The following is a 27,347-nucleotide window of genomic DNA, read 5'->3' as shown; positions in this document are numbered from 1 at the left end:
GAGAAACAAATGTGAACCATTTGAAAAGAGTGACTTCAGAAAACACCTTAATGTCTATGTTGCTAATAGTTGCTGCTTCAAAACATCAGTTTTTCTTCCTATGAGTCAGGAATGCATTACCAAGGTAGATTTAGAAAAGGCAGAGGAACAACAGATCATATTGCCAACATCTGTCGGATCATCAAAAAAGTAAGAGAGGTCCAGAAAAAAATCTACTTCTGCTTTATTGACTATGCCAAAGTCTTTGACTATGTGGATCACAGCAGACTGTGGAGAATTCTTCAAGAGATGGAAATACCAGAACCCCTTGCCCGCCTCCTGAGAAACCTGTATGCAGGTCAAGAAGCAACAGATAGAAATGGACATGAACAACAGACTGGTTCCAAATAAGGAAAGGAGTACCTCAAGGCTGTGTATTGTCACCCTGTTTATTTAACGTATATGCAGAGTACATCATGAGAAATGCTGGACTGGAAGAAGCACAGGTTGGAATCAAGACTGCTGGGATAAATACCAATAACCTCAGATATGTAGATGACACCACCCTTATGGCAGAAAAGGAAGAGAAACTAAAGAACCTCTTGATGAAAGTGAAAGAGGAGAGTGAAAAGGTTGGCTTGAAACTCAACATTCAGAAAATGAAGATCATGGCATCCGGTCCCATCACTTCATGGCAAATAGATGGAGAAAAAGTGGAAACAGTGGCAGACTTTATTTTGGGGGGCTCCAAAATCACTGCAGATGGTGACTGCAGCCATGAATTTAAAAGATGCTTACTCCTTGGAAGGAAAGTTATGACCAATCTAGACAGCATATTAAAAAGCAGAGACATTACTTTGCCAACAAACGTCCGTCTAGTCAAGGCTATGGTTCTTCCAGTAGTCACGTATGGATGTGAGAGTCACACTTTAAAAGAAAGCTGAGCGCCGAAAAAACTGATGCTTTTGAACTGTGGTGTTAGAGAAGACTCTTGAGAGTCCCTTCTACAGCGAGGAGATCCAACCAGTCCATCCTAATGGAAATCAGACCTGAACATTCATTGGAAGGACAGATGCTGAAGCTGAAATTCCAATACTTTGGCCACCTGATGTGAAGAACTGAGTTATTTGAAAAGACCCTGATGCTGGGGAAGATTGAAGGTGGGAAGCGAAGGGAACAACAGAGGATGAGATGGTTGGATGGCTTCACTGACTCAATGGCCATGAGTTTGAGTAAGCTCCTGGAGTAGGTGATGGACAGGAGGGGCTGGAGTGCTGCAGTCACTGGGGTTGCTCAGCCTTCTTGATAGTCCAATTCTCACATCCATACATGACTACTGGAAAGACCATAGCTTTGACTAGACAGACCTTTGTTGGCAAAGTAATGTCTCTGCTTTTTAATATGCTGTCCAGCTTGGTCATAGCTTTTCTTCCAAGGAACAATTGTCTTTGATTTTATGGTTGTAGTCACCATTTGCAGTGATTTTGGAGCCCCCCCCCCCACCACCACCAAGAAAACTCCCTCACTGTCCCCACTGTTTCCCCATCTACTTGCTGTGAAATGATGGGATAGAGGCCATGATCCTCTTTTTCTGAATTTTGAGTTTTAAACCAACTTTTTCACTCTTCTCTGTCACTTTCATCTAGAGGCTCTTTAGTTCCTCTTTGCTTTCTGCCATGAGGGTGTTATCATCTGCGTATCTGAGGTTATTGATATTTCTCCTAGCAATCTTGTTTCCAGCTTGTGCTTCATCCACACCAGCGTTTCTCATGATGTACTCTGCATATAAGTTAAATAAGCAGGGTGACAATATACAGCCTTGATGTACTCCTTTCCCAATTTCTAAACAGTCTGTTGTTCCATGTTCAGTTCTAACTGTTGCTTCCTGACCTGCATACAGATTTCTCAAGAGGCAGATCAGGTGGTCTGGTATTCCCATCTCTTTCAGAATTTTCCACAGTTTCTTGTGATCCACACAGTCAAAGGCTTTGGCATAGTTGATAAAGCAGAAATAGATGTTTTTCTGGAACTGTCTTGCTTTTTCGATGATCCAATAGATGTTGGCAATTTGATCTCTGGTTCCTCTGCCTTTTCTAAATCCAACTTGAACATCTGGAAGTTCAAGGTCCATGTACTGTTGAAGCCTGGATTGGAGAATTTTGAGCATTACTTTGCTAGCATGTGAGATGAGTGCAATTGTGCGCTAGTTTGAGCACTCTTTGATATTGCCTTTCTTTGGGATTAGAATGAAAATTGACCTTTTCCAGTCCTGTGGCCACTGCTGAGTTTTCCAAATTTGCTGGCATATTGAGTGCAGCACTTTCACAGCATCATCTTTAAGGATTTGAAATAGCATAATTGGAATTCCATCACCTCCACTAGCTTTGTTCATAGTGATGCTTCCCAAGGCCCACTTGACTTCACATTCCAGGTTGTCTGGCTCTAGGTGAGTGATCATGCCATCATAATTACCTAGGTCATGAAGATCCTTTTTGTATAGGTCTTCTGTGTATTCTTGCCACCTCTTCTTAATATCTTCTGCTTCTGTTAGGTCTATACCATTTTTGTCCTTTATTGTGCCCATCTTTGCATGAAATGTTCCCCTGGTATCTCTAATTTTCTTGAAGAGATCTCTAGTCTTTCCCATTCTATTGTTTTCCTCTGTTTATTTGCACTGATCACAAAAGAAGACTTTCTTAACTCTCTTTCTATTCCTTGGAACTCTGCATTTGAAGGGGTATATCTTTCCTTGTCTTGTTTGCTTTTCACTTCTCTTCTTTACACAGCTATTTGTAAGGCCTCCTCAAACAGCCTCAGCCTCCTCAAAAGCCATTTTGCTTTTTTGCATTTCCTTTTCTTGGAGGTGGTCTAGATCCCTGTCTCCCGTATAATGTCACGAACCCCCGTCTATAGTTCTTCAGGCACTTTGTCTAGCAGATCGAATCCCTTGAATCTATTTGTCACTTCCACCGTATAATTGTAAGGGATTTGATTTAGGTCATACCTGAATGCTCTAGTGGTTTTCCCTTCTCTCTTCCATGTAAGCATGAATTTGGCAATAAAAAGTTCATGATCTGAACCACAATCAGCTCCTGGTCTTGTTTTTGCAAACTGTATAGAGCTTCTCCATCTTTGGCTGCAAAGAATACAATCAGTCTGATTTTGGTGTTGACCATCTGGTGATGTCCATGTGTAGAGTATTTTCTTGTGTTGTTGGAAGAGGGTGTTTGCTATGACCAGTTCAGTCTCTGTGCAAAACTCTGTTAGCCTTTGCCCTGCTTCATGCTGCACTTCAAGGCCAAATTTGCCTGTTACTCCAGGTATCTCTTGACTTCCTACTATTGCATTTCAGTCCACTATAATGAAAAGGACATCTTTTTGGGGTGTTAGTTCTAGAAGGTCTTGTAGGTCTTCATAGAACCGTTCAACTTCAGCTTCTTCAGCATTACTGGTCAGGGCATAGACTTGGATTACTCTGATATTGAATTATTGCCTTGGAAACAAACAGATCATTCAGCATCCAAGTACTGCATTTCAGACTCTTTTGTTGGCTGTGATGGCTACTCCATTTCTTCTAAGGGATTCTTGCCCACAGTAGTAGATATAATGATCATCCTAGTTAAATTCAACCATTCCAGTCCACTTTAGCTCGCTGATTCCTAAAATGTTGACGTTCACATTTGCCATCTCCTGTTTGACCACTTCCAATTTGCCTTGATTCATGGACCTAACATTCCAGGTTCCTATGCAATATTGCTCTTTACAGCATCGGACTTTCCTTCCATCACCAGTCACATCCACAACTGGGTGTTGTTTCTGCTTTGGCTCCATCTCTTCATTCTTTCTGGAGTTATTTCTCCCCTGATCTCCAGTACCATATTGGGCGCCTACCCACCTGGGGAGTTCATCTTTCAGTGTCCTATGTTTTTGCCTTTTCATACTGTTCATGGGGTCCTCAAGGCAAGAATACTGAAGTGGTTTGCCATTCCCTTCTCCAGTGGACCACATTTTGTCTGAACGCTCCATCGTGACCTGTCCGTCTTGGGTGGCCCTACACGGCATGGCTCATAGTTTTACTGAGTTGGACAAGGCTGTGGTCCATGGGATCAGGTCGGTTAGTTTTCTGTGATTGTGGTTTCAGTCTGTCTGCCCTCTGATGCAGAAGGATAAGAGGCTTATGAAAGCTTCCTGATGGGAGAGACTGACTGAGGGGGAAACTGGGTCTTGTTCTGATGGGTGGGACCATGCTCAATAAATCTTTAATCCAATTTTCTGTTGATGAGTGGAGCTGTGTTCCCTCCCTCTTATTTACCTGGGGCCAAACTATGGTGGACGTAATGAAGATAGTGGCGACCTCCTTCAAAAGGCCCCATGCATGCACTGCTACACTCAGTGCCCCCAACCCTGCAGCAGGCCACCACCAACCTACATCTCCACTGGAGACTCCTGGACACTCCCAGGCAAGTCTGGGTCAGTCTCTTGTGGGGTCACTGCTCCTTTCTCCTGGGTCCTGGTGCACACAAGGTTCTGTTTGTGCGCTTCAAGAGTCTATTTCCCAGTCCTGTGTAAGTTCTGGCCGCTTTATGGTGGGGTTAATGGCGGCCTCCTCCAAGAGTGCTTATGCCATACCCAAGTCTGCTGCACCCAGGGCCCCTGCCCCTGTGGCAGTCCATTGCTGACTCATACCTACACAGAAGACACTCGAACCCAGTTCTTTCTCAGTCTATGTGGGGTCTCTGGGTCCTGGTGCACACAAGGTTTGTTCGAGCCCTCTGAGTGTCTCTGGCAGAGATGGGGTGTGATTCTAAAGGTGAATTCGCCCCTCCTACCGTCTTGCTGGGGCTTCTCTGACCTTGGACGTGGGGTATCTCCTCAGGGCTGCTCCAGGGCCACACAGCCATGGAAACCAGTATTGCCCAACACACTTCCGTATTCTTGCTGGAGAACCCTGCTCCCTGACAGAGAAGCCTGGCAGGCCAGTCTCCAGGGTCACAAAGAGTAGGACACTACCGAAGCGACCCCACATGCAGAGGCGCAAGACTTTTTTTGCCTGTGGCAGCTCTGCCCCAGTGAGAGTTGAGGGTGAAGGTGGCACAGCTGCTTGTCTTGCGGGGACCCTGGCAGCACCAGGTGTGCAGGGACACAGACTGGTGCACATAACTCCTGCACAGGAGTTATGGCCCTATCAGAGTCTTTTTTCGAGCCTCTTGTAGCTGGCAATCAGAAGGCCTCTTTGGCCAGTCTTTGTCCATAGCTCCACCCGTTCAGGCACTTAGAGGGCTTCCTTGCCTGGGGACCTTCTCTGTTGTTTGGCACATCAGGCACATATAGGGGCCCCCCTGGCTGGGGTTCTACTCTGTAGATTGGCACATCAGGCACTTAAAGGGGTACCCTGGGTGGGGTCCTACTCTGTAGTTCAGTGCGTCAGGTGCTTGCTGGGCCAGCCTCTCTATTATTGTTCAGCTGCCAATGCTGGCACTGTGGGGAGAGAGAGGCTATGGTGATGGCTCCACCCCCAAACGTGACTCAGCAGAATCGCCTAGATTCCATGGCTGCCTGGCTTTCCTCCACAGGCATTTCCCACCACAGCCTCCTCCCTCACATCCCCTTGATAAGTCTCTCCACAGTCAACAGCCGCCCTCGCTTTGGGATTGCTCCACAATCCCTAAACTCCAGCTACCAGCCGCTGCACCTTCCAGGGGATCTGCATCCCTGTCTTGGGTATGTATGGTTGCAAGGACTGTCTGATGCTCATTCCATTTAGGCTGCCACAGATCAGCTGTTTCACTCTCAGCCTTAAATGTTTCTCCTCTGACTCAGACAATTGCCCTGATGTGGGGATCCGACCCTTGCTTCAGTTCCCCCACCTGCCGAGGGCAGGTCCAGTCCTACTAACACTCCTGTTTTTCCCCCTGGTTCCTTCATCCTACCAAGGTTTGGGTGGGGCTATATATTATTTTCCGCTGGTCAATAACTCCTGTCCATTCTCAGCTGGTGTTCTGCATGCACTTCTGTGTCTGAAGGTGTATTCCTGATGTATCCATGGAGAGAGATGTACTCCACGTCCACCTATTCCTCTGCCATCTTATTCTCCTGTATGAATCTTTAAAACAATTTCAAAAACCAGGAAATAAGAAAATTGAAATGTGTGTGAAATTTTTGTTTTGCCAGTTCTGTACTATATATCAGTCCCCATTTATATATTTAAACGTTTGATTAACTAGGATATGTGGAACATATGTGAATAAACTGGGATATGTGGGGAAAGTATAATAGAGGTAGTGGATGGGTATATCAGTTTCTTCACTTTATCTATTGCATATCACACATAAACTGCTTCTGAAGAACTCCATAGTACACTTTGGGAGAATGAGAATAAACTGGGAAATGAAATTGCTAGGAAAATCATTCAGAGCTTGCCAAACTCTGTGATGACTGACCTAGAGAAAACACTACAGCTGGGGTCAAGAGGTTGGAATTTTGTAGATCCTCTTACCTTTTCTCTCATTGTTTTGCTGAGAGTCACATCCTTCACAGATTTCTACATCCAATAACAGTGGTACTGATAAATTCTTTTTAACTTTAAATTTTTTTATGGATATATTCATGAGTTGCAATATTATATTTGTTCAGGTTTACAACATAGTGCTTCAGTTGTTTTATATATTATACTGCGTTTACATTTATTAATAGGTAATTGGTATATTACTCTGTGCTGTACAGCATATCCTTGTTGCTTAAAGTTCAAAATGAATAACTTAAAATATAATGAAATATTAAGTTCTAATGAAAACCATTGTAAATTAAAAAGGACCGAAATCACAGAGTGCTTTCTCTCTCTCCAAGGATGTAGTAAGCTTGAAATCAATCTTTTAAAAAAGAAATAGGAGAATAGAATTATGGATAGTGAGAAGGGGAGGAGAGGGTGAGATGCATGGAAAGAGTAACATGGAAATTTACATTACCATATGTAAAATAGATAGCCAACGGGAATTGGCTGTATGGCTCAGGAAACTCAATCAGGGGCTCTGTATCAAACTAGAGCGGTTGGATGTGGAGGGAGATGGCAGGGAGTTCCAAAAGGGAGGGGATATATGTATACCCTAGGCTGTTTCATGTTGAGGTTTGACAGAAACAGCAAAATTCTGTAAAGCAATAATCCTTCAATAAAAATTAATTAATTAAAAAATAAAAAGTATCTCAAAATAAACAAAAATAAAAGGAATAGGAAAATCACCAACTACTTTGAAATTCAGCAATATACTTATAGAAATAAAAATGGCAATGCACCAAGAAGAAAACATAATGGACATTAAATTCAGTAAATACTATCATAAGCAATAGCAGTCAAATATGTGAGGTAGAAGGAGGAGTCATCTTATTTCTCTTAATTGCTGAACATCCTCCTCCTCCTTATTTTGATGCAAGGAGCTAGAGACATGTCCCACAACAAGAAATGGATGCATGCATGTGCACTAAGTCTCTTCAGTTGTGTCCCACTCTTTGTGACCCTATGAACTCTGGCCTACCAGGCTACTCTGTCCCTTGGAATTACCCAGGAAAGAATACTGGAGTGGGTTTTCATGCCCTCCTCCAGGGAACCTTCTCCATCTAGGGACAGAACCTGGGTCTCCTGTGTCGCCTGCATTGCAGGCAGGTTCTTTACTACCGGCACCACCTGGGAAGACCCAAGAAATGGATGTGCACATGCTAAGCCACTTCAGTCGTGTCTGACTCTTTGAGACCCTATGGATTGTAACCCGCTAGGCTCCTCTGTCCATGGAACTTTCCAGTAAGAATACTGGAGTGGGTTGCCATGCCTTTCTCCAGGGCATCTTCCCAATCCAGGGGTTGAATCCATGGCTCTTACGTCTCCCACATAAGAAGGCAGGTTCTTTACCACTAGCACCACCTGGGAAGCCCCAAGAAATGGATGCCTGTACTTAAATCGCCCTGGTTAAAAGCAGGTGCTTGAATGTAAAAACATCAGGGAAACTATCACCCCACGTTCCTGCTCCATCTTCTAGGCTGAGTGTCAGAGGAAGGTTGTTATTTGTTCAGCCCTCCTCACTCTACCATACGTTTGGCCAATTGCTTTATCTCATGGGCTACCAGTCCCTCATTGGCTGCTACTGTGGAGACTGTGGCTACGTTCACTGTCACTGGACTATCCCATCATCCCTGCAAGTTTGCAATTCAGTCAGGATTTTTTTTTTTTTTAAGCAAAATGTTCTAGGTTGCAAACAAAAAATAGGGTCAGAGAAATCTGGATAAGGTAATTTCAGAAGATATGGTGCTTGATTCCAGAAATTTAGAATTTTCTTATTTAACACTGTGTTTGAGTCCTATTTTACACATGGAAGTGAATTGGGATTGAAGGAAGAATGGGTAAATGTGATTTTTATATCTGCTACTGCTGGTGCAGTGGTAAAGAATCTGACTGCCAATGCAGGAGACAAAAGAGACACAGTTTCTATCCCTCGGTCAGAAAGATCCCCTGGAGTAGGAAATGACAACCCAGTTCAGTATTCTTGCTTGGAAATTTTCAAGGAGATAGGAGCCTGGTGGGCTCCTGTCCATGGGGTCAGAAAGAGTCGGACATGACTGAGTGACTGAGCACACATACACACACACACACTGCTCTTTGTGTGCCTGCGTGCTACCTTGCTTCAGTGGGACTCGACTCTTTGCAGACGCTATGGACTGTAGCCCACCAGGCTCCTCTCTCCATGGGGATTCGCTAGGAAAATGCTGGAGGGTTGCCATGCCCTCCTCTCGGGGATCTTTATGACCCAGTGATGGAACCTGCCTCTCCTGCGACTCTTGCATTGCAGGCGGATTCTTTACTGCTGAGCCACCCGGGAAGACCACACTGTTTTTTTCTCGGATGCTATATCTCATATCGCTTAGAGTCGAACACGACTGAGCGACTTGACTTTCACTTTCACTTTCCCTTTTCACTTTCATGTAGTGGAGAAGAAAATGGCAACCCACTCCAGCGTTCTTGCCTGGAGAATCCCAGGGACCGGGGAGCCTGGTGGGTTGCCGTCTATGGGGGTCACACAGAGTCGGACACGCCTGAATTGACTTAGCATAGCATAGCATAGCATAGCATACCCCATATAAAAATCTCTGGATGATGCCTAAATAGAGATGGGAGAATGAAAATGGAAAAGGCCAATGAAACTTGTAGGGAGAGAATTTTGACCATAAAGATCCCTAAACTTACGGAGAAACCACGAATAGAAATAATCATTTAGGAAAGTGACGAGTTGCGAAAAGTAAAGGGTTTTCCATCGAACAAATGACACAACCGACACATATTGAAGCAAAGTTCAGGCGGTTTTTAATGTTTTCGTTGAGGTAGAAATGTTTTAAAGATTGAATGTAGGGCCTAAGGGGAGAACCCTTAAGTCTGGTTTGCGATGGTCAGACAGTCCTGAGGCAGTTCATCTGCACGTGTGGTATCTGATGAGCGACTTGGTGGCCTCGGTTATGGCATGCTTGCGGAGCTCCCCAGGCAACAGAAGACGCACAGCTGCCTCGATGTCTTCGTGCGTGATGGTGCGGCGCTTGTTGTAGCGGGCCAGGCGCCCGGCCTCCTCGGCAATCCGCTCAAACATATCTTTCACGAACGAATCCAGGATGTTCACGGAGTCGTGGGAAAGACTCAGGCCTTTATGCATTTGCCTCAGCACCCCGGGGAAATAGGTAGCAAAACTTGAGAAATTGTCCTTACGGCAGTGCCGGCGACGGCGACGGCGGCCATTAGCTGTCTTCTGCTTTGCCTGTTTTGGTTCCACATCATACGGCTCTGGTTTGGAGGTCTCCGCTTTCGCCATCTCCGTTTCAGAGGGTTCAGTTTCCGAGGATGGTTGGGACACGACACCGCCACCCCTCCCCGTAGCCCATCCCAGAAGACCGGTGGGGGGGGGGTTGAAGGCCGTAGGCTGGATTTATAGGCCCTCCGTTCCCGGACGTCACAGACACTGTCCATATCTGATTGGATGCAAGGCAGGGAGACGTGTTACTATGGCAGCCCACGTCACGTGACACTGGACGTCCCACTTCCCAACTCCTGATGCGCCCCTCCCCCACGTTGCACCACCCCCCCTTCCCCCCCCAGTCAGCCCAACTCCCCTGGTGCCTCTGACGGTAAAGTGTCTGTCTACAGTGCGGGAGACCTGGGTTCGATCCCTGGGTCGGGAAGATTCCATGGCGAAGGAAAGGGCAACCCACTCCAGTACGCTTGCCTAGAAAATCCCATGGACGGCAGAGCCTGGTGTCCATGTGGTCACAAAGAGTCGGACACGACTGAGCGACTTCACTTTCCCTTTTCACTTTCATGTAGTGGAGAAGAAAATGGCAACCCACTCCAGCATTCTTGCCTGGAGAATCCCAGGGACGGGGGAGCCTGGTGGGCTGCCGTCTATGGGGGTCGCACAGAGTCGGACACGCCTGAAGTGACTTAGCATAGCATAGCATAGCATACCCCACGACTCAGAGGGATGGAATGGGGAGGGAGGAGGGAGGAGGGTTCAGGATGGGGAACACATGTATACCTGTGGCTGATTCATTTTGACATTTGGCAAAAGTAATACAGTTATGTAAAGTTTAAAAATAAAATAAATTTAAAAAAAAAGAAAAAAATAATCTCTGGATGATACCTAAATATAGATGGGAGAATGAAAATGGAAAAGGCCAATGAAACTTGTAGGGAGAGAATTTTGACCATAAAGATGCCTATACTTACGGAGAAACTACGAATAGAAATAACCATTTAGGAAAGTGACGAGTTGCGAAAAGTACAGGGTTTTCCATCGAACATATGACACAACCGACACATAATGAAGCAAAGTTCAGGAGGTTCTTAATGTTTTCGTTGAGGTAGAAATGTTTTAAAGATTGAATGTAGGGCCTAAGGGGAGAACCCTTAAGTCCGGTTTGCGATGGTCAGACAGTCCTGAGGCAGTTCATCTGCAGGTGTGGTATCTGATGAGCGACTTGGTGGCCTCGGTTATGGCATGCTTGCGGAGCTCCCCAGGCAACAGAAGACGCACAGCTGCCTCGATGTCTTCGTGCGTGATGGTGCGGCGCTTGTTGTAGCGGGCCAGGCGCCCGGCCTCCTCGGCAATCCGCTCAAACATATCTTTCACGAACGAATCCAGGATGTTCACGGAGTCGTGGGAAAGACTCAGGCCTTTATGCATTTGCCTCAGCACCCCGGGGAAATAGGTAGCAAAACTTGAGAAATTGTCCTTACGGCAGTGCCGGCGACGGCGACGGCGGCCATTAGCTGTCTTCTGCTTTGCCTGTTTTGGTTCCGCATCATAAGGCTCTGGTTTGGAGGTCTCCGCTTTCGCCATCTCCGTTTCAGAGGGTTCAGTTTCCTAGGATGGTTGGGACACGACAGCGCCACCCCTCCCCGTAGCCCATCCCAGAAGACCGGTGGGGGCGGGGTTGAAGGCCGTTGGCTGGATTTATAGGCCCTGCTTTCCCTGACGTCACAGACACTGTCCATATCTGATTGGATGCAAGGCAGGGAGACGTGTTACTATGGCAGCCCATGTCACGTGACACTGGACGTCCCACTTCCCAACTCCTGATGCGCCCCTCCCCCACGTTGCACCACCCCCCCTTCCCCCCCCAGTCAGCCCAACTCCCCTGGTGCCTCTGACGGTAAAGTGTCTGTCTACAGTGCGGGAGACCTGGGTTCGATCCCTGGGTCGGGAAGATTCCATGGCGAAGGAAAGGGCAACCCACTCCAGTACGCTTGCCTAGAAAATCCCATGGACGGCAGAGCCTGGTGTCCATGTGGTCACAAAGAGTCGGACACGACTGAGCGACTTCACTTTCCCTTTTCACTTTCATGTAGTGGAGAAGAAAATGGCAACCCACTCCAGCATTCTTGCCTGGAGAATCCCAGGGACGGGGGAGCCTGGTGGGCTGCCGTCTATGGGGGTCGCACAGAGTCGGACACGCCTGAAGTGACTTAGCATAGCATAGCATAGCATACCCCACGACTCAGAGGGATGGAATGGGGAGGGAGGAGGGAGGAGGGTTCAGGATGGGGAACACATGTATACCTGTGGCTGATTCATTTTGACATTTGGCAAAACTAATACAGTTATGTAAAGTTTAAAAATAAAATAAATTTAAAAAAAAAGAAAAAAATAATCTCTGGATGATACCTAAATATAGATGGGAGAATGAAAATGGAAAAGGCCAATGAAACTTGTAGGGAGAGAATTTTGACCATAAAGATGCCTATACTTACGGAGAAACTACGAATAGAAATAACCATTTAGGAAAGTGACGAGTTGCGAAAAGTACAGGGTTTTCCATCGAACATATGACACAACCGACACATAATGAAGCAAAGTTCAGGAGGTTCTTAATGTTTTCGTTGAGGTAGAAATGTTTTAAAGATTGAATGTAGGGCCTAAGGGGAGAACCCTTAAGTCCGGTTTGCGATGGTCAGACAGTCCTGAGGCAGTTCATCTGCAGGTGTGGTATCTGATGAGCGACTTGGTGGCCTCGGTTATGGCATGCTTGCGGAGCTCCCCAGGCAACAGAAGACGCACAGCTGCCTCGATGTCTTCGTGCGTGATGGTGCGGCGCTTGTTGTAGCGGGCCAGGCGCCCGGCCTCCTCGGCAATCCGCTCAAACATATCTTTCACGAACGAATCCAGGATGTTCACGGAGTCGTGGGAAAGACTCAGGCCTTTATGCATTTGCCTCAGCACACCGGGGAAATAGGTAGCAAAACTTGAGAAATTGTCCTTACGGCACTGCCGGCGACGGCGACGGCGGCCATTAGCTGTCTTCTGCTTTGCCTGTTTTGGTTCCGCATCATAAGGCTCTGGTTTGGAGGTCTCCGCTTTCGCCATCTCCGTTTCAGAGGGTTCAGTTTCCTAGGATGGTTGGGACACGACAGCGCCACCCCTCCCCGTAGCCCATCCCAGAAGACCGGTGGGGGCGGGGTTGAAGGCCGTTGGCTGGATTTATAGGCCCTGCTTTCCCTGACGTCACAGACACTGTCCATATCTGATTGGATGCAAGGCAGGGAGACGTGTTACTATGGCAGCCCATGTCACGTGACACTGGACGTCCCACTTCCCAACTCCTGATGCGCCCCTCCCCCACGTTGCACCACCCCCCCTTCCCCCCCCAGTCAGCCCAACTCCCCTGGTGCCTCTGACGGTAAAGTGTCTGTCTACAGTGCGGGAGACCTGGGTTCGATCCCTGGGTCGGGAAGATTCCATGGCGAAGGAAAGGGCAACCCACTCCAGTACGCTTGCCTAGAAAATCCCATGGACGGCAGAGCCTGGTGTCCATGTGGTCACAAAGAGTCGGACACGACTGAGCGACTTCACTTTCCCTTTTCACTTTCATGTAGTGGAGAAGAAAATGGCAACCCACTCCAGCGTTCTTGCCTGGAGAATCCCAGGGACGGGGGAGCCTGGTGGGCTGCCGTCTATGGGGGTCGCACAGAGTCGGACACGCCTGAAGTGACTTAGCATAGCATAGCATAGCATACCCCACGACTCAGAGGGATGGAATGGGGAGGGAGGAGGGAGGAGGGTTCAGGATGGGGAACACATGTATACCTGTGGCTGATTCATTTTGACATTTGGCAAAACTAATACAGTTATGTAAAGTTTAAAAATAAAATAAATTTAAAAAAAAAGAAAAAAATAATCTCTGGATGATACCTAAATATAGATGGGAGAATGAAAATGGAAAAGGCCAATGAAACTTGTAGGGAGAGAATTTTGACCATAAAGATGCCTATACTTACGGAGAAACTACGAATAGAAATAACCATTTAGGAAAGTGACGAGTTGCGAAAAGTACAGGGTTTTCCATCGAACATATGACACAACCGACACATAATGAAGCAAAGTTCAGGAGGTTCTTAATGTTTTCGTTGAGGTAGAAATGTTTTAAAGATTGAATGTAGGGCCTAAGGGGAGAACCCTTAAGTCCGGTTTGCGATGGTCAGACAGTCCTGAGGCAGTTCATCTGCAGGTGTGGTATCTGATGAGCGACTTGGTGGCCTCGGTTATGGCATGCTTGCGGAGCTCCCCAGGCAACAGAAGACGCACAGCTGCCTCGATGTCTTCGTGCGTGATGGTGCGGCGCTTGTTGTAGCGGGCCAGGCGCCCGGCCTCCTCGGCAATCCGCTCAAACATATCTTTCACGAACGAATCCAGGATGTTCACGGAGTCGTGGGAAAGACTCAGGCCTTTATGCATTTGCCTCAGCACACCGGGGAAATAGGTAGCAAAACTTGAGAAATTGTCCTTACGGCAGTGCCGGCGACGGCGACGGCGGCCATTAGCTGTCTTCTGCTTTGCCTGTTTTGGTTCCGCATCATAAGGCTCTGGTTTGGAGGTCTCCGCTTTCGCCATCTCCGTTTCAGAGGGTTCAGTTTCCTAGGATGGTTGGGACACGACAGCGCCACCCCTCCCCGTAGCCCATCCCAGAAGACCGGTGGGGGCGGGGTTGAAGGCCGTTGGCTGGATTTATAGGCCCTGCTTTCCCTGACGTCACAGACACTGTCCATATCTGATTGGATGCAAGGCAGGGAGACGTGTTACTATGGCAGCCCATGTCACGTGACACTGGACGTCCCACTTCCCAACTCCTGATGCGCCCCTCCCCCACGTTGCACCACCCCCCCTTCCCCCCCCAGTCAGCCCAACTCCCCTGGTGCCTCTGACGGTAAAGTGTCTGTCTACAGTGCGGGAGACCTGGGTTCGATCCCTGGGTCGGGAAGATTCCATGGCGAAGGAAAGGGCAACCCACTCCAGTACGCTTGCCTAGAAAATCCCATGGACGGCAGAGCCTGGTGTCCATGTGGTCACAAAGAGTCGGACACGACTGAGCGACTTCACTTTCCCTTTTCACTTTCATGTAGTGGAGAAGAAAATGGCAACCCACTCCAGCGTTCTTGCCTGGAGAATCCCAGGGACGGGGGAGCCTGGTGGGCTGCCGTCTATGGGGGTCGCACAGAGTCGGACACGCCTGAAGTGACTTAGCATAGCATAGCATAGCATACCCCACGACTCAGAGGGATGGAATGGGGAGGGAGGAGGGAGGAGGGTTCAGGATGGGGAACACATGTATACCTGTGGCTGATTCATTTTGACATTTGGCAAAACTAATACAGTTATGTAAAGTTTAAAAATAAAATAAATTAAAAAAAAAAGAAAAAAATAATCTCTGGATGATACCTAAATATAGATGGGAGAATGAAAATGGAAAAGGCCAATGAAACTTGTAGGGAGAGAATTTTGACCATAAAGATGCCTATACTTACGGAGAAACTACGAATAGAAATAACCATTTAGGAAAGTGACGAGTTGCGAAAAGTACAGGGTTTTCCATCGAACATATGACACAACCGACACATAATGAAGCAAAGTTCAGGAGGTTCTTAATATTTTCGTTGTGGTAGAAATGTTTTAAAGATTGAATGTAGGGCCTAAGGGGAGAACCCTTAAGTCAGGTTTGCGATGGTCAGACAGTCCTGAGGCAGTTCATCTGCAGGTGTGGTATCTGATGAGCGACTTGGTGGCCTCGGTTATGGCATGCTTGCGGAGCTCCCCAGGCAACAGAAGAGGCACAGCTGCCTCGATGTCTTCGTGCGTGATGGTGCGGCGCTTGTTGTAGCGGGCCAGGCGCCCGGCCTCCTCGGCAATCCGCTCAAACATATCTTTCACGAACGAATCCAGGATGTTCACGGAGTCGTGGGAAAGACTCAGGCCTTTATGCATTTGCCTCAGCACCCCGGGGAAATAGGTAGCAAAACTTGAGAAATTGTCCTTACGGCAGTGCCGGCGACGGCGACGGCGGCCATTAGCTGTCTTCTGCTTTGCCTGTTTTGGTTCCACATCATACGGCTCTGGTTTGGAGGTCTCCGCTTTCGCCATCTCCGTTTCAGAGGGTTCAGTTTCCGAGGATGGTTGGGACACGACAGCGCCACCCCTCCCCGTAGCCCATCCCAGAAGACCGGTGCGGGGGGGGGTTGAAGGCCGTAGGCTGGATTTATAGGCCCTCCGTTCCCGGACGTCACAGACACTGTCCATATCTGATTGGATGCAAGGCAGGGAGACGTGTTACTATGGCAGCCCACGTCACGTGACACTGGACGTCCCACTTCCCAACTCCTGATGCGCCCCTCCCCCACGTTGCACCACCCCCCCTTCCCCCCCCAGTCAGCCCAACTCCCCTGGTGCCTCTGACGGTAAAGTGTCTGTCTACAGTGCGGGAGACCTGGGTTCGATCCCTGGGTCGGGAAGATTCCATGGCGAAGGAAAGGGCAACCCACTCCAGTACGCTTGCCTAGAAAATCCCATGGACGGCGGAGCCTGGTGTCCATGTGGTCACAAAGAGTCGGACACGACTGAGCGACTTCACTTTCCCTTTTCACTTTCATGTAGTGGAGAAGAAAATGGCAACCCACTCCAGCATTCTTGCCTGGAGAATCCCAGGGACGGGGGAGCCTGGTGGGCTGCCGTCTATGGGGGTCGCACAGAGTCGGACACGCCTGAAGTGACTTAGCATAGCATAGCATAGCATACCCCACGACTCAGAGGGATGGAATGGGGAGGGAGGAGGGAGGAGGGTTCAGGATGGGGAACACATGTATACCTGTGGCTGATTCATTTTGACATTTGGCAAAAGTAATACAGTTATGTAAAGTTTAAAAATAAAATAAATTTAAAAAAAAAGAAAAAAATAATCTCTGGATGATACCTAAATATAGATGGGAGAATGAAAATGGAAAAGGCCAATGAAACTTGTAGGGAGAGAATTTTGACCATAAAGATGCCTATACTTACGGAGAAACTACGAATAGAAATAACCATTTAGGAAAGTGACGAGTTGCGAAAAGTACAGGGTTTTCCATCGAACATATGACACAACCGACACATAATGAAGCAAAGTTCAGGAGGTTCTTAATGTTTTCGTTGAGGTAGAAATGTTTTAAAGATTGAATGTAGGGCCTAAGGGGAGAACCCTTAAGTCTGGTTTGCGATGGTCAGACAGTCCTGAGGCAGTTCATCTGCAGGTGTGGTATCTGATGAGCGACTTGGTGGCCTCGGTTATGGCATGCTTGCGGAGCTCCCCAGGCAACAGAAGACGCACAGCTGCCTCGATGTCTTCGTGCGTGATGGTGCGGCGCTTGTTGTAGCGGGCCAGGCGCCCGGCCTCCTCGGCAATCCGCTCAAACATATCTTTCACGAACGAATCCAGGATGTTCACGGAGTCGTGGGAAAGACTCAGGCCTTTATGCATTTGCCTCAGCACCCCGGGGAAATAGGTAGCAAAACTTGAGAAATTGTCCTTACGGCAGTGCCGGCGACGGCGACGGCGGCCATTAGCTGTCTTCTGCTTTGCCTGTTTTGGTTCCGCATCATAAGGCTCTGGTTTGGAGGTCTCCGCTTTCGCCATCTCCGTTTCAGAGGGTTCAGTTTCCGAGGATGGTTGGGACACGACAGCGCCACCCCTCCCCGTAGCCCATCCCAGAAGACCGGTGGGGGCGGGGTTGAAGGCCGTTGGCTGGATTTATAGGCCCTGCTTTCCCTGACGTCACAGACACTGTCCATATCTGATTGGATGCAAGGCAGGGAGACGTGTTACTATGGCAGCCCATGTCACGTGACACTGGACGTCCCACTTCCCAACTCCTGATGCGCCCCTCCCCCACGTTGCACCACCCCCCCTTCCCCCCCCAGTCAGCCCAACTCCCCTGGTGCCTCTGACGGTAAAGTGTCTGTCTACAGTGCGGGAGACCTGGGTTCGATCCCTGGGTCGGGAAGATTCCATGGCGAAGGAAAGGGCAACCCACTCCAGTACGCTTGCCTAGAAAATCCCATGGACGGCAGAGCCTGGTGTCCATGTGGTCACAAAGAGTCGGACACGACTGAGCGACTTCACTTTCCCTTTTCACTTTCATGTAGTGGAGAAGAAAATGGCAACCCACTCCAGCGTTCTTGCCTGGAGAATCCCAGGGACGGGGGAGCCTGGTGGGCTGCCGTCTATGGGGGTCGCACAGAGTCGGACACGCCTGAAGTGACTTAGCATAGCATAGCATAGCATACCCCACGACTCAGAGGGATGGAATGGGGAGGGAGGAGGGAGGAGGGTTCAGGATGGGGAACACATGTATACCTGTGGCTGATTCATTTTGACATTTGGCAAAAGTAATACAGTTATGTAAAGTTTAAAAATAAAATAAATTTAAAAAAAAAGAAAAAAATAATCTCTGGATGATACCTAAATATAGATGGGAGAATGAAAATGGAAAAGGCCAATGAAACTTGTAGGGAGAGAATTTTGACCATAAAGATGCCTATACTTACGGAGAAACTACGAATAGAAATAACCATTTAGGAAAGTGACGAGTTGCGAAAAGTACAGGGTTTTCCATCGAACATATGACACAACCGACACATAATGAAGCAAAGTTCAGGAGGTTCTTAATGTTTTCGTTGAGGTAGAAATGTTTTAAAGATTGAATGTAGGGCCTAAGGGGAGAACCCTTAAGTCTGGTTTGCGATGGTCAGACAGTCCTGAGGCAGTTCATCTGCAGGTGTGGTATCTGATGAGCGACTTGGTGGCCTCGGTTATGGCATGCTTGCGGAGCTCCCCAGGCAACAGAAGACGCACAGCTGCCTCGATGTCTTCGTGCGTGATGGTGCGGCGCTTGTTGTAGCGGGCCAGGCGCCCGGCCTCCTCGGCAATCCGCTCAAACATATCTTTCACGAACGAATCCAGGATGTTCACGGAGTCGTGGGAAAGACTCAGGCCTTTATGCATTTGCCTCAGCACCCCGGGGAAATAGGTAGCAAAACTTGAGAAATTGTCCTTACGGCAGTGCCGGCGACGGCGACGGCGGCCATTAGCTGTCTTCTGCTTTGCCTGTTTTGGTTCCACATCATACGGCTCTGGTTTGGAGGTCTCCGCTTTCGCCATCTCCGTTTCAGAGGGTTCAGTTTCCGAGGATGGTTGGGACACGACAGCGCCACCCCTCCCCGTAGCCCATCCCAGAAGACCGGTGGGGGGGGGGTTGAAGGCCGTAGGCTGGATTTATAGGCCCTCCGTTCCCGGACGTCACAGACACTGTCCATATCTGATTGGATGCAAGGCAGGGAGACGTGTTACTATGGCAGCCCACGTCACGTGACACTGGACGTCCCACTTCCCAACTCCTGATGCGCCCCTCCCCCACGTTGCACCACCCCCCCTTCCCCCCCCAGTCAGCCCAACTCCCCTGGTGCCTCTGACGGTAAAGTGTCTGTCTACAGTGCGGGAGACCTGGGTTCGATCCCTGGGTCGGGAAGATTCCATGGCGAAGGAAAGGGCAACCCACTCCAGTACGCTTGCCTAGAAAATCCCATGGACGGCGGAGCCTGGTGTCCATGTGGTCACAAAGAGTCGGACACGACTGAGCGACTTCACTTTCCCTTTTCACTTTCATGTAGTGGAGAAGAAAATGGCAACCCACTCCAGCATTCTTGCCTGGAGAATCCCAGGGACGGGGGAGCCTGGTGGGCTGCCGTCTATGGGGGTCGCACAGAGTCGGACACGCCTGAAGTGACTTAGCATAGCATAGCATAGCATACCCCACGACTCAGAGGGATGGAATGGGGAGGGAGGAGGGAGGAGGGTTCAGGATGGGGAACACATGTATACCTGTGGCTGATTCATTTTGACATTTGGCAAAACTAATACAGTTATGTAAAGTTTAAAAATAAAATAAATTAAAAAAAAAAGAAAAAAATAATCTCTGGATGATACCTAAATATAGATGGGAGAATGAAAATGGAAAAGGCCAATGAAACTTGTAGGGAGAGAATTTTGACCATAAAGATGCCTATACTTACGGAGAAACTACGAATAGAAATAACCATTTAGGAAAGTGACGAGTTGCGAAAAGTACAGGGTTTTCCATCGAACATATGACACAACCGACACATAATGAAGCAAAGTTCAGGAGGTTCTTAATGTTTTCGTTGAGGTAGAAATGTTTTAAAGATTGAATGTAGGGCCTAAGGGGAGAACCCTTAAGTCTGGTTTGCGATGGTCAGACAGTCCTGAGGCAGTTCATCTGCAGGTGTGGTATCTGATGAGCGACTTGGTGGCCTCGGTTATGGCATGCTTGCGGAGCTCCCCAGGCAACAGAAGACGCACAGCTGCCTCGATGTCTTCGTGCGTGATGGTGCGGCGCTTGTTGTAGCGGGCCAGGCGCCCGGCCTCCTCGGCAATCCGCTCAAACATATCTTTCACGAACGAATCCAGGATGTTCACGGAGTCGTGGGAAAGACTCAGGCCTTTATGCATTTGCCTCAGCACCCCGGGGAAATAGGTAGCAAAACTTGAGAAATTGTCCTTACGGCAGTGCCGGCGACGGCGACGGCGGCCATTAGCTGTCTTCTGCTTTGCCTGTTTTGGTTCCGCATCATACGGCTCTGGTTTGGAGGTCTCCGCTTTCGCCATCTCCGTTTCAGAAGGTTCAGTTTCCGAGGATGGTTGGGACACGACAGCGCCACCCCTCCCCGTAGCCCATCCCAGAAGACCGGTGGGGGCGGGGTTGAAGGCCGTTGGCTGGATTTATAGGCCCTGCTTTCCCTGACGTCACAGACACTGTCCATATCTGATTGGATGCAAGGCAGGGAGACGTGTTACTATGGCAGCCCATGTCACGTGACACTGGACGTCCCACTTCCCAACTCCTGATGCGCCCCTCCCCCACGTTGCACCACCCCCCCTTCCCCCCCCAGTCAGCCCAACTCCCCTGGTGCCTCTGACGGTAAAGTGTCTGTCTACAGTGCGGGAGACCTGGGTTCGATCCCTGGGTCGGGAAGATTCCATGGCGAAGGAAAGGGCAACCCACTCCAGTACGCTTGCCTAGAAAATCCCATGGACGGCAGAGCCTGGTGTCCATGTGGTCACAAAGAGTCGGACACGACTGAGCGACTTCACTTTCCCTTTTCACTTTCATGTAGTGGAGAAGAAAATGGCAACCCACTCCAGCGTTCTTGCCTGGAGAATCCCAGGGACGGGGGAGCCTGGTGGGCTGCCGTCTATGGGGGTCGCACAGAGTCGGACACGCCTGAAGTGACTTAGCATAGCATAGCATAGCATACCCCACGACTCAGAGGGATGGAATGGGGAGGGAGGAGGGAGGAGGGTTCAGGATGGGGAACACATGTATACCTGTGGCTGATTCATTTTGACATTTGGCAAAACTAATACAGTTATGTAAAGTTTAAAAATAAAATAAATTAAAAAAAAAAGAAAAAAATAATCTCTGGATGATACCTAAATATAGATGGGAGAATGAAAATGGAAAAGGCCAATGAAACTTGTAGGGAGAGAATTTTGACCATAAAGATGCCTATACTTACGGAGAAACTACGAATAGAAATAACCATTTAGGAAAGTGACGAGTTGCGAAAAGTACAGGGTTTTCCATCGAACATATGACACAACTGACACATAATGAAGCAAAGTTCAGGAGGTTCTTAATGTTTTTGTTGAGGTAGAAATGTTTTAAAGATTGAATGTAGGGCCTAAGGGGAGAACCCTTAAGTCTGGTTTGCGATGGTCAGACAGTCCTGAGGCAGTTCATCTGCAGGTGTGGTATCTGATGAGCGACTTGGTGGCCTCGGTTATGGCATGCTTGCGGAGCTCCCCAGGCAACAGAAGACGCACAGCTGCCTCGATGTCTTCGTGCGTGATGGTGCGGCGCTTGTTGTAGCGGGCCAGGCGCCCGGCCTCCTCGGCAATCCGCTCAAACATATCTTTCACGAACGAATCCAGGATGTTCACGGAGTCGTGGGAAAGACTCAGGCCTTTATGCATTTGCCTCAGCACCCCGGGGAAATAGGTAGCAAAACTTGAGAAATTGTCCTTACGGCAGTGCCGGCGACGGCGACGGCGGCCATTAGCTGTCTTCTGCTTTGCCTGTTTTGGTTCCACATCATACGGCTCTGGTTTGGAGGTCTCCGCTTTCGCCATCTCCGTTTCAGAGGGTTCAGTTTCCGAGGATGGTTGGGACACGACAGCGCCACCCCTCCCCGTAGCCCATCCCAGAAGACCGGTGGGGGCGGGGTTGAAGGCCGTAGGCTGGATTTATAGGCCCTCCGTTCCCGGACGTCACAGACACTGTCCATATCTGATTGGATGCAAGGCAGGGAGACGTGTTACTATGGCAGCCCATGTCACGTGACACTGGACGTCCCACTTCCCAACTCCTGATGCGCCCCTCCCCCACGTTGCACCACCCCCCCTTCCCCCCCCAGTCAGCCCAACTCCCCTGGTGCCTCTGACGGTAAAGTGTCTGTCTACAGTGCGGGAGACCTGGGTTCGATCCCTGGGTCGGGAAGATTCCATGGCGAAGGAAAGGGCAACCCACTCCAGTACGCTTGCCTAGAAAATCCCATGGACGGCGGAGCCTGGTGTCCATGTGGTCACAAAGAGTCGGACACGACTGAGCGACTTCACTTTCCCTTTTCACTTTCATGTAGTGGAGAAGAAAATGGCAACCCACTCCAGCATTCTTGCCTGGAGAATCCCAGGGACGGGGGAGCCTGGTGGGCTGCCGTCTATGGGGGTCGCACAGAGTCGGACACGCCTGAAGTGACTTAGCATAGCATAGCATAGCATACCCCACGACTCAGAGGGATGGAATGGGGAGGGAGGAGGGAGGAGGGTTCAGGATGGGGAACACATGTATACCTGTGGCTGATTCATTTTGACATTTGGCAAAACTAATACAGTTATGTAAAGTTTAAAAATAAAATAAATTTAAAAAAAAAGAAAAAAATAATCTCTGGATGATACCTAAATATAGATGGGAGAATGAAAATGGAAAAGGCCAATGAAACTTGTAGGGAGAGAATTTTGACCATAAAGATGCCTATACTTACGGAGAAACTACGAATAGAAATAACCATTTAGGAAAGTGACGAGTTGCGAAAAGTACAGGGTTTTCCATCGAACATATGACACAACCGACACATAATGAAGCAAAGTTCAGGAGGTTCTTAATGTTTTCGTTGAGGTAGAAATGTTTTAAAGATTGAATGTAGGGCCTAAGGGGAGAACCCTTAAGTCTGGTTTGCGATGGTCAGACAGTCCTGAGGCAGTTCATCTGCAGGTGTGGTATCTGATGAGCGACTTGGTGGCCTCGGTTATGGCATGCTTGCGGAGCTCCCCAGGCAACAGAAGACGCACAGCTGCCTCGATGTCTTCGTGCGTGATGGTGCGGCGCTTGTTGTAGCGGGCCAGGCGCCCGGCCTCCTCGGCAATCTGCTCAAACATATCTTTCACGAACGAATCCAGGATGTTCACGGAGTCGTGGGAAAGACTCAGGCCTTTATGCATTTGCCTCAGCACCCCGGGGAAATAGGTAGCAAAACTTGAGAAATTGTCCTTATGGCAGTGACGGCGACGGCGACGGCGGCCATTAGCTGTCTTCTGCTTTGCCTGTTTTGGTTCCACATCATACGGCTCTGGTTTGGAGGTCTCCGCTTTCGCCATCTCCGTTTCAGAGGGTTCAGTTTCCGAGGATGGTTGGGACACGACAGCGCCACCCCTCCCCGTAGCCCATCCCAGAAGACCGGTGGGGGCGGGGTTGAAGGCCGTTGGCTGGATTTATAGGCCCTGCTTTCCCTGACGTCACAGACACTGTCCATATCTGATTGGATGCAAGGCAGGGAGACGTGTTACTATGGCAGCCCATGTCACGTGACACTGGACGTCCCACTTCCCAACTCCTGATGCGCCCCTCCCCCACGTTGCACCACCCCCCCTTCCCCCCCCAGTCAGCCCAACTCCCCTGGTGCCTCTGACGGTAAAGTGTCTGTCTACAGTGCGGGAGACCTGGGTTCGATCCCTGGGTCGGGAAGATTCCATGGCGAAGGAAAGGGCAACCCACTCCAGTACGCTTGCCTAGAAAATCCCATGGACGGCAGAGCCTGGTGTCCATGTGGTCACAAAGAGTCGGACACGACTGAGCGACTTCACTTTCCCTTTTCACTTTCATGTAGTGGAGAAGAAAATGGCAACCCACTCCAGCATTCTTGCCTGGAGAATCCCAGGGACGGGGGAGCCTGGTGGGCTGCCGTCTATGGGGGTCGCACAGAGTCGGACACGCCTGAAGTGACTTAGCATAGCATAGCATAGCATACTCCACGACTCAGAGGGATGGAATGGGGAGGGAGGAGGGAGGAGGGTTCAGGATGGGGAACACATGTATACCTGTGGCTGATTCATTTTGACATTTGGCAAAACTAATACAGTTATGTAAAGTTTAAAAATAAAATAAATTTAAAAAAAAAGAAAAAAATAATCTCTGGATGATACCTAAATATAGATGGGAGAATGAAAATGGAAAAGGCCAATGAAACTTGTAGGGAGAGAATTTTGACCATAAAGATGCCTATACTTACGGAGAAACTACGAATAGAAATAACCATTTAGGAAAGTGACGAGTTGCGAAAAGTACAGGGTTTTCCATCGAACATATGACACAACCGACACATAATGAAGCAAAGTTCAGGAGGTTCTTAATATTTTCGTTGTGGTAGAAATGTTTTAAAGATTGAATGTAGGGCCTAAGGGGAGAACCCTTAAGTCTGGTTTGCGATGGTCAGACAGTCCTGAGGCAGTTCATCTGCAGGTGTGGTATCTGATGAGCGACTTGGTGGCCTCGGTTATGGCATGCTTGCGGAGCTCCCCAGGCAACAGAAGAGGCACAGCTGCCTCGATGTCTTCGTGCGTGATGGTGCGGCGCTTGTTGTAGCGGGCCAGGCGCCCGGCCTCCTCGGCAATCCGCTCAAACATATCTTTCACGAACGAATCCAGGATGTTCACGGAGTCGTGGGAAAGACTCAGGCCTTTATGCATTTGCCTCAGCACCCCGGGGAAATAGGTAGCAAAACTTGAGAAATTGTCCTTACGGCAGTGCCGGCGACGGCGACGGCGGCCATTAGCTGTCTTCTGCTTTGCCTGTTTTGGTTCCACATCATACGGCTCTGGTTTGGAGGTCTCCGCTTTCGCCATCTCCGTTTCAGAGGGTTCAGTTTCCGAGGATGGTTGGGACACGACAGCGCCACCCCTCCCCGTAGCCCATCCCAGAAGACCGGTGCGGGGGGGGTTGAAGGCCGTAGGCTGGATTTATAGGCCCTCCGTTCCCGGACGTCACAGACACTGTCCATATCTGATTGGATGCAAGGCAGGGAGACGTGTTACTATGGCAGCCCACGTCACGTGACACTGGACGTCCCACTTCCCAACTCCTGATGCGCCCCTCCCCCACGTTGCACCACCCCCCCTTCCCCCCCCAGTCAGCCCAACTCCCCTGGTGCCTCTGACGGTAAAGTGTCTGTCTACAGTGCGGGAGACCTGGGTTCGATCCCTGGGTCGGGAAGATTCCATGGCGAAGGAAAGGGCAACCCACTCCAGTACGCTTGCCTAGAAAATCCCATGGACGGCAGAGCCTGGTGTCCATGTGGTCACAAAGAGTCGGACACGACTGAGCGACTTCACTTTCCCTTTTCACTTTCATGTAGTGGAGAAGAAAATGGCAACCCACTCCAGCGTTCTTGCCTGGAGAATCCCAGGGACGGGGGAGCCTGGTGGGCTGCCGTCTATGGGGGTCGCACAGAGTCGGACACGCCTGAAGTGACTTAGCATAGCATAGCATAGCATACCCCACGACTCAGAGGGATGGAATGGGGAGGGAGGAGGGAGGAGGGTTCAGGATGGGGAACACATGTATACCTGTGGCTGATTCATTTTGACATTTGGCAAAACTAATACAGTTATGTAAAGTTTAAAAATAAAATAAATTTAAAAAAAAAGAAAAAAATAATCTCTGGATGATACCTAAATATAGATGGGAGAATGAAAATGGAAAAGGCCAATGAAACTTGTAGGGAGAGAATTTTGACCATAAAGATGCCTATACTTACGGAGAAACTACGAATAGAAATAACCATTTAGGAAAGTGACGAGTTGCGAAAAGTACAGGGTTTTCCATCGAACATATGACACAACCGACACATAATGAAGCAAAGTTCAGGAGGTTCTTAATGTTTTCGTTGAGGTAGAAATGTTTTAAAGATTGAATGTAGGGCCTAAGGGGAGAACCCTTAAGTCTGGTTTGCGATGGTCAGACAGTCCTGAGGCAGTTCATCTGCAGGTGTGGTATCTGATGAGCGACTTGGTGGCCTCGGTTATGGCATGCTTGCGGAGCTCCCCAGGCAACAGAAGACGCACAGCTGCCTCGATGTCTTCGTGCGTGATGGTGCGGCGCTTGTTGTAGCGGGCCAGGCGCCCGGCCTCCTCGGCAATCCGCTCAAACATATCTTTCACGAACGAATCCAGGATGTTCACGGAGTCGTGGGAAAGACTCAGGCCTTTATGCATTTGCCTCAGCACCCCGGGGAAATAGGTAGCAAAACTTGAGAAATTGTCCTTACGGCAGTGCCGGCGACGGCGACGGCGGCCATTAGCTGTCTTCTGCTTTGCCTGTTTTGGTTCCACATCATACGGCTCTGGTTTGGAGGTCTCCGCTTTCGCCATCTCCGTTTCAGAGGGTTCAGTTTCCGAGGATGGTTGGGACACGACAGCGCCACCCCTCCCCGTAGCCCATCCCAGAAGACCGGTGGGGGGGGGGTTGAAGGCCGTAGGCTGGATTTATAGGCCCTCCGTTCCCGGACGTCACAGACACTGTCCATATCTGATTGGATGCAAGGCAGGGAGACGTGTTACTATGGCAGCCCACGTCACGTGACACTGGACGTCCCACTTCCCAACTCCTGATGCGCCCCTCCCCCACGTTGCACCACCCCCCCTTCCCCCCCCAGTCAGCCCAACTCCCCTGGTGCCTCTGACGGTAAAGTGTCTGTCTACAGTGCGGGAGACCTGGGTTCGATCCCTGGGTCGGGAAGATTCCATGGCGAAGGAAAGGGCAACCCACTCCAGTACGCTTGCCTAGAAAATCCCATGGACGGCGGAGCCTGGTGTCCATGTGGTCACAAAGAGTCGGACACGACTGAGCGACTTCACTTTCCCTTTTCACTTTCATGTAGTGGAGAAGAAAATGGCAACCCACTCCAGCGTTCTTGCCTGGAGAATCCCAGGGACGGGGGAGCCTGGTGGGCTGCCGTCTATGGGGGTCGCACAGAGTCGGACACGCCTGAAGTGACTTAGCATAGCATAGCATAGCATACCCCACGACTCAGAGGGATGGAATGGGGAGGGAGGAGGGAGGAGGGTTCAGGATGGGGAACACATGTATACCTGTGGCTGATTCATTTTGACATTTGGCAAAACTAATACAG

General features: G+C 49.3%; 12 protein-coding genes across 12 annotated transcripts; all 12 read right to left on the bottom strand.

Moving 5' to 3' along the window:
- Positions 1-9,326: 9,326 nt before the first annotated feature.
- On the bottom strand, positions 9,327-9,860 carry LOC129639666 (histone H2B 1/2-like). The gene has a single exon (XM_055564815.1). It carries the CDS (start codon positions 9,819-9,821, stop codon positions 9,429-9,431), a length of 393 nt encoding a protein of 130 aa, XP_055420790.1. The 5' UTR covers positions 9,822-9,860; the 3' UTR covers positions 9,327-9,428.
- A 1,066-nt stretch (positions 9,861-10,926) lies between these two features.
- Positions 10,927-11,345, bottom strand: LOC129640052 (late histone H2B.L4-like). The gene has a single exon (XM_055565308.1). The coding sequence runs from the start codon at positions 11,343-11,345 to the stop codon at positions 10,953-10,955; it is 393 nt and encodes a 130-aa protein (XP_055421283.1). The 3' UTR covers positions 10,927-10,952.
- A 1,108-nt stretch (positions 11,346-12,453) lies between these two features.
- Positions 12,454-12,719, bottom strand: LOC129639880 (histone H2B-like). The gene has a single exon (XM_055565165.1). The coding sequence runs from the start codon at positions 12,711-12,713 to the stop codon at positions 12,477-12,479; it is 237 nt and encodes a 78-aa protein (XP_055421140.1). The 5' UTR covers positions 12,714-12,719; the 3' UTR covers positions 12,454-12,476.
- A 1,258-nt stretch (positions 12,720-13,977) lies between these two features.
- LOC129639839 (histone H2B-like) lies at positions 13,978-14,243 on the bottom strand. Its single transcript, XM_055565110.1, has one exon. The coding sequence runs from the start codon at positions 14,235-14,237 to the stop codon at positions 14,001-14,003; it is 237 nt and encodes a 78-aa protein (XP_055421085.1). The 5' UTR covers positions 14,238-14,243; the 3' UTR covers positions 13,978-14,000.
- Positions 14,244-15,524: 1,281 nt separating this feature from the next.
- Positions 15,525-16,073, bottom strand: LOC129640051 (histone H2B 1/2-like). Its single transcript, XM_055565307.1, has one exon. It carries the CDS (start codon positions 16,071-16,073, stop codon positions 15,525-15,527), a length of 549 nt encoding a protein of 182 aa, XP_055421282.1.
- An 850-nt stretch (positions 16,074-16,923) lies between these two features.
- On the bottom strand, positions 16,924-17,442 carry LOC129640050 (late histone H2B.L4-like). The gene has a single exon (XM_055565306.1). The coding sequence runs from the start codon at positions 17,440-17,442 to the stop codon at positions 17,050-17,052; it is 393 nt and encodes a 130-aa protein (XP_055421281.1). The 3' UTR covers positions 16,924-17,049.
- A 1,005-nt stretch (positions 17,443-18,447) lies between these two features.
- LOC129639423 (histone H2B 1/2-like) lies at positions 18,448-19,062 on the bottom strand. The gene has a single exon (XM_055564575.1). The coding sequence runs from the start codon at positions 18,964-18,966 to the stop codon at positions 18,574-18,576; it is 393 nt and encodes a 130-aa protein (XP_055420550.1). The 5' UTR covers positions 18,967-19,062; the 3' UTR covers positions 18,448-18,573.
- Positions 19,063-19,971: 909 nt separating this feature from the next.
- Positions 19,972-20,490, bottom strand: LOC129639537 (late histone H2B.L4-like). The gene has a single exon (XM_055564665.1). The coding sequence runs from the start codon at positions 20,488-20,490 to the stop codon at positions 20,098-20,100; it is 393 nt and encodes a 130-aa protein (XP_055420640.1). The 3' UTR covers positions 19,972-20,097.
- A 1,040-nt stretch (positions 20,491-21,530) lies between these two features.
- Positions 21,531-22,093, bottom strand: LOC129639590 (histone H2B 1/2-like). Its single transcript, XM_055564718.1, has one exon. It carries the CDS (start codon positions 22,012-22,014, stop codon positions 21,622-21,624), a length of 393 nt encoding a protein of 130 aa, XP_055420693.1. The 5' UTR covers positions 22,015-22,093; the 3' UTR covers positions 21,531-21,621.
- Positions 22,094-23,145: 1,052 nt separating this feature from the next.
- LOC129640049 (histone H2B-like) lies at positions 23,146-23,538 on the bottom strand. Its single transcript, XM_055565305.1, has one exon. It carries the CDS (start codon positions 23,536-23,538, stop codon positions 23,146-23,148), a length of 393 nt encoding a protein of 130 aa, XP_055421280.1.
- A 1,131-nt stretch (positions 23,539-24,669) lies between these two features.
- Positions 24,670-25,150, bottom strand: LOC129640048 (histone H2B 1/2-like). Its single transcript, XM_055565304.1, has one exon. It carries the CDS (start codon positions 25,060-25,062, stop codon positions 24,670-24,672), a length of 393 nt encoding a protein of 130 aa, XP_055421279.1. The 5' UTR covers positions 25,063-25,150.
- Positions 25,151-26,067: 917 nt separating this feature from the next.
- LOC129639431 (histone H2B 1/2-like) lies at positions 26,068-26,682 on the bottom strand. The gene has a single exon (XM_055564589.1). It carries the CDS (start codon positions 26,584-26,586, stop codon positions 26,194-26,196), a length of 393 nt encoding a protein of 130 aa, XP_055420564.1. The 5' UTR covers positions 26,587-26,682; the 3' UTR covers positions 26,068-26,193.
- Positions 26,683-27,347: the final 665 nt, after the last annotated feature.

The sequence above is a fragment of the Bubalus kerabau genome, chromosome X (genome assembly GCF_029407905.1).
Source record: "Bubalus kerabau isolate K-KA32 ecotype Philippines breed swamp buffalo chromosome X, PCC_UOA_SB_1v2, whole genome shotgun sequence".
Taxonomy (NCBI): Eukaryota; Metazoa; Chordata; class Mammalia; order Artiodactyla; family Bovidae; genus Bubalus; species Bubalus kerabau.
The sequence above is the reverse complement of the archived record's forward strand: the minus strand, read 5'-3'. Positions and strand labels throughout refer to the sequence as shown.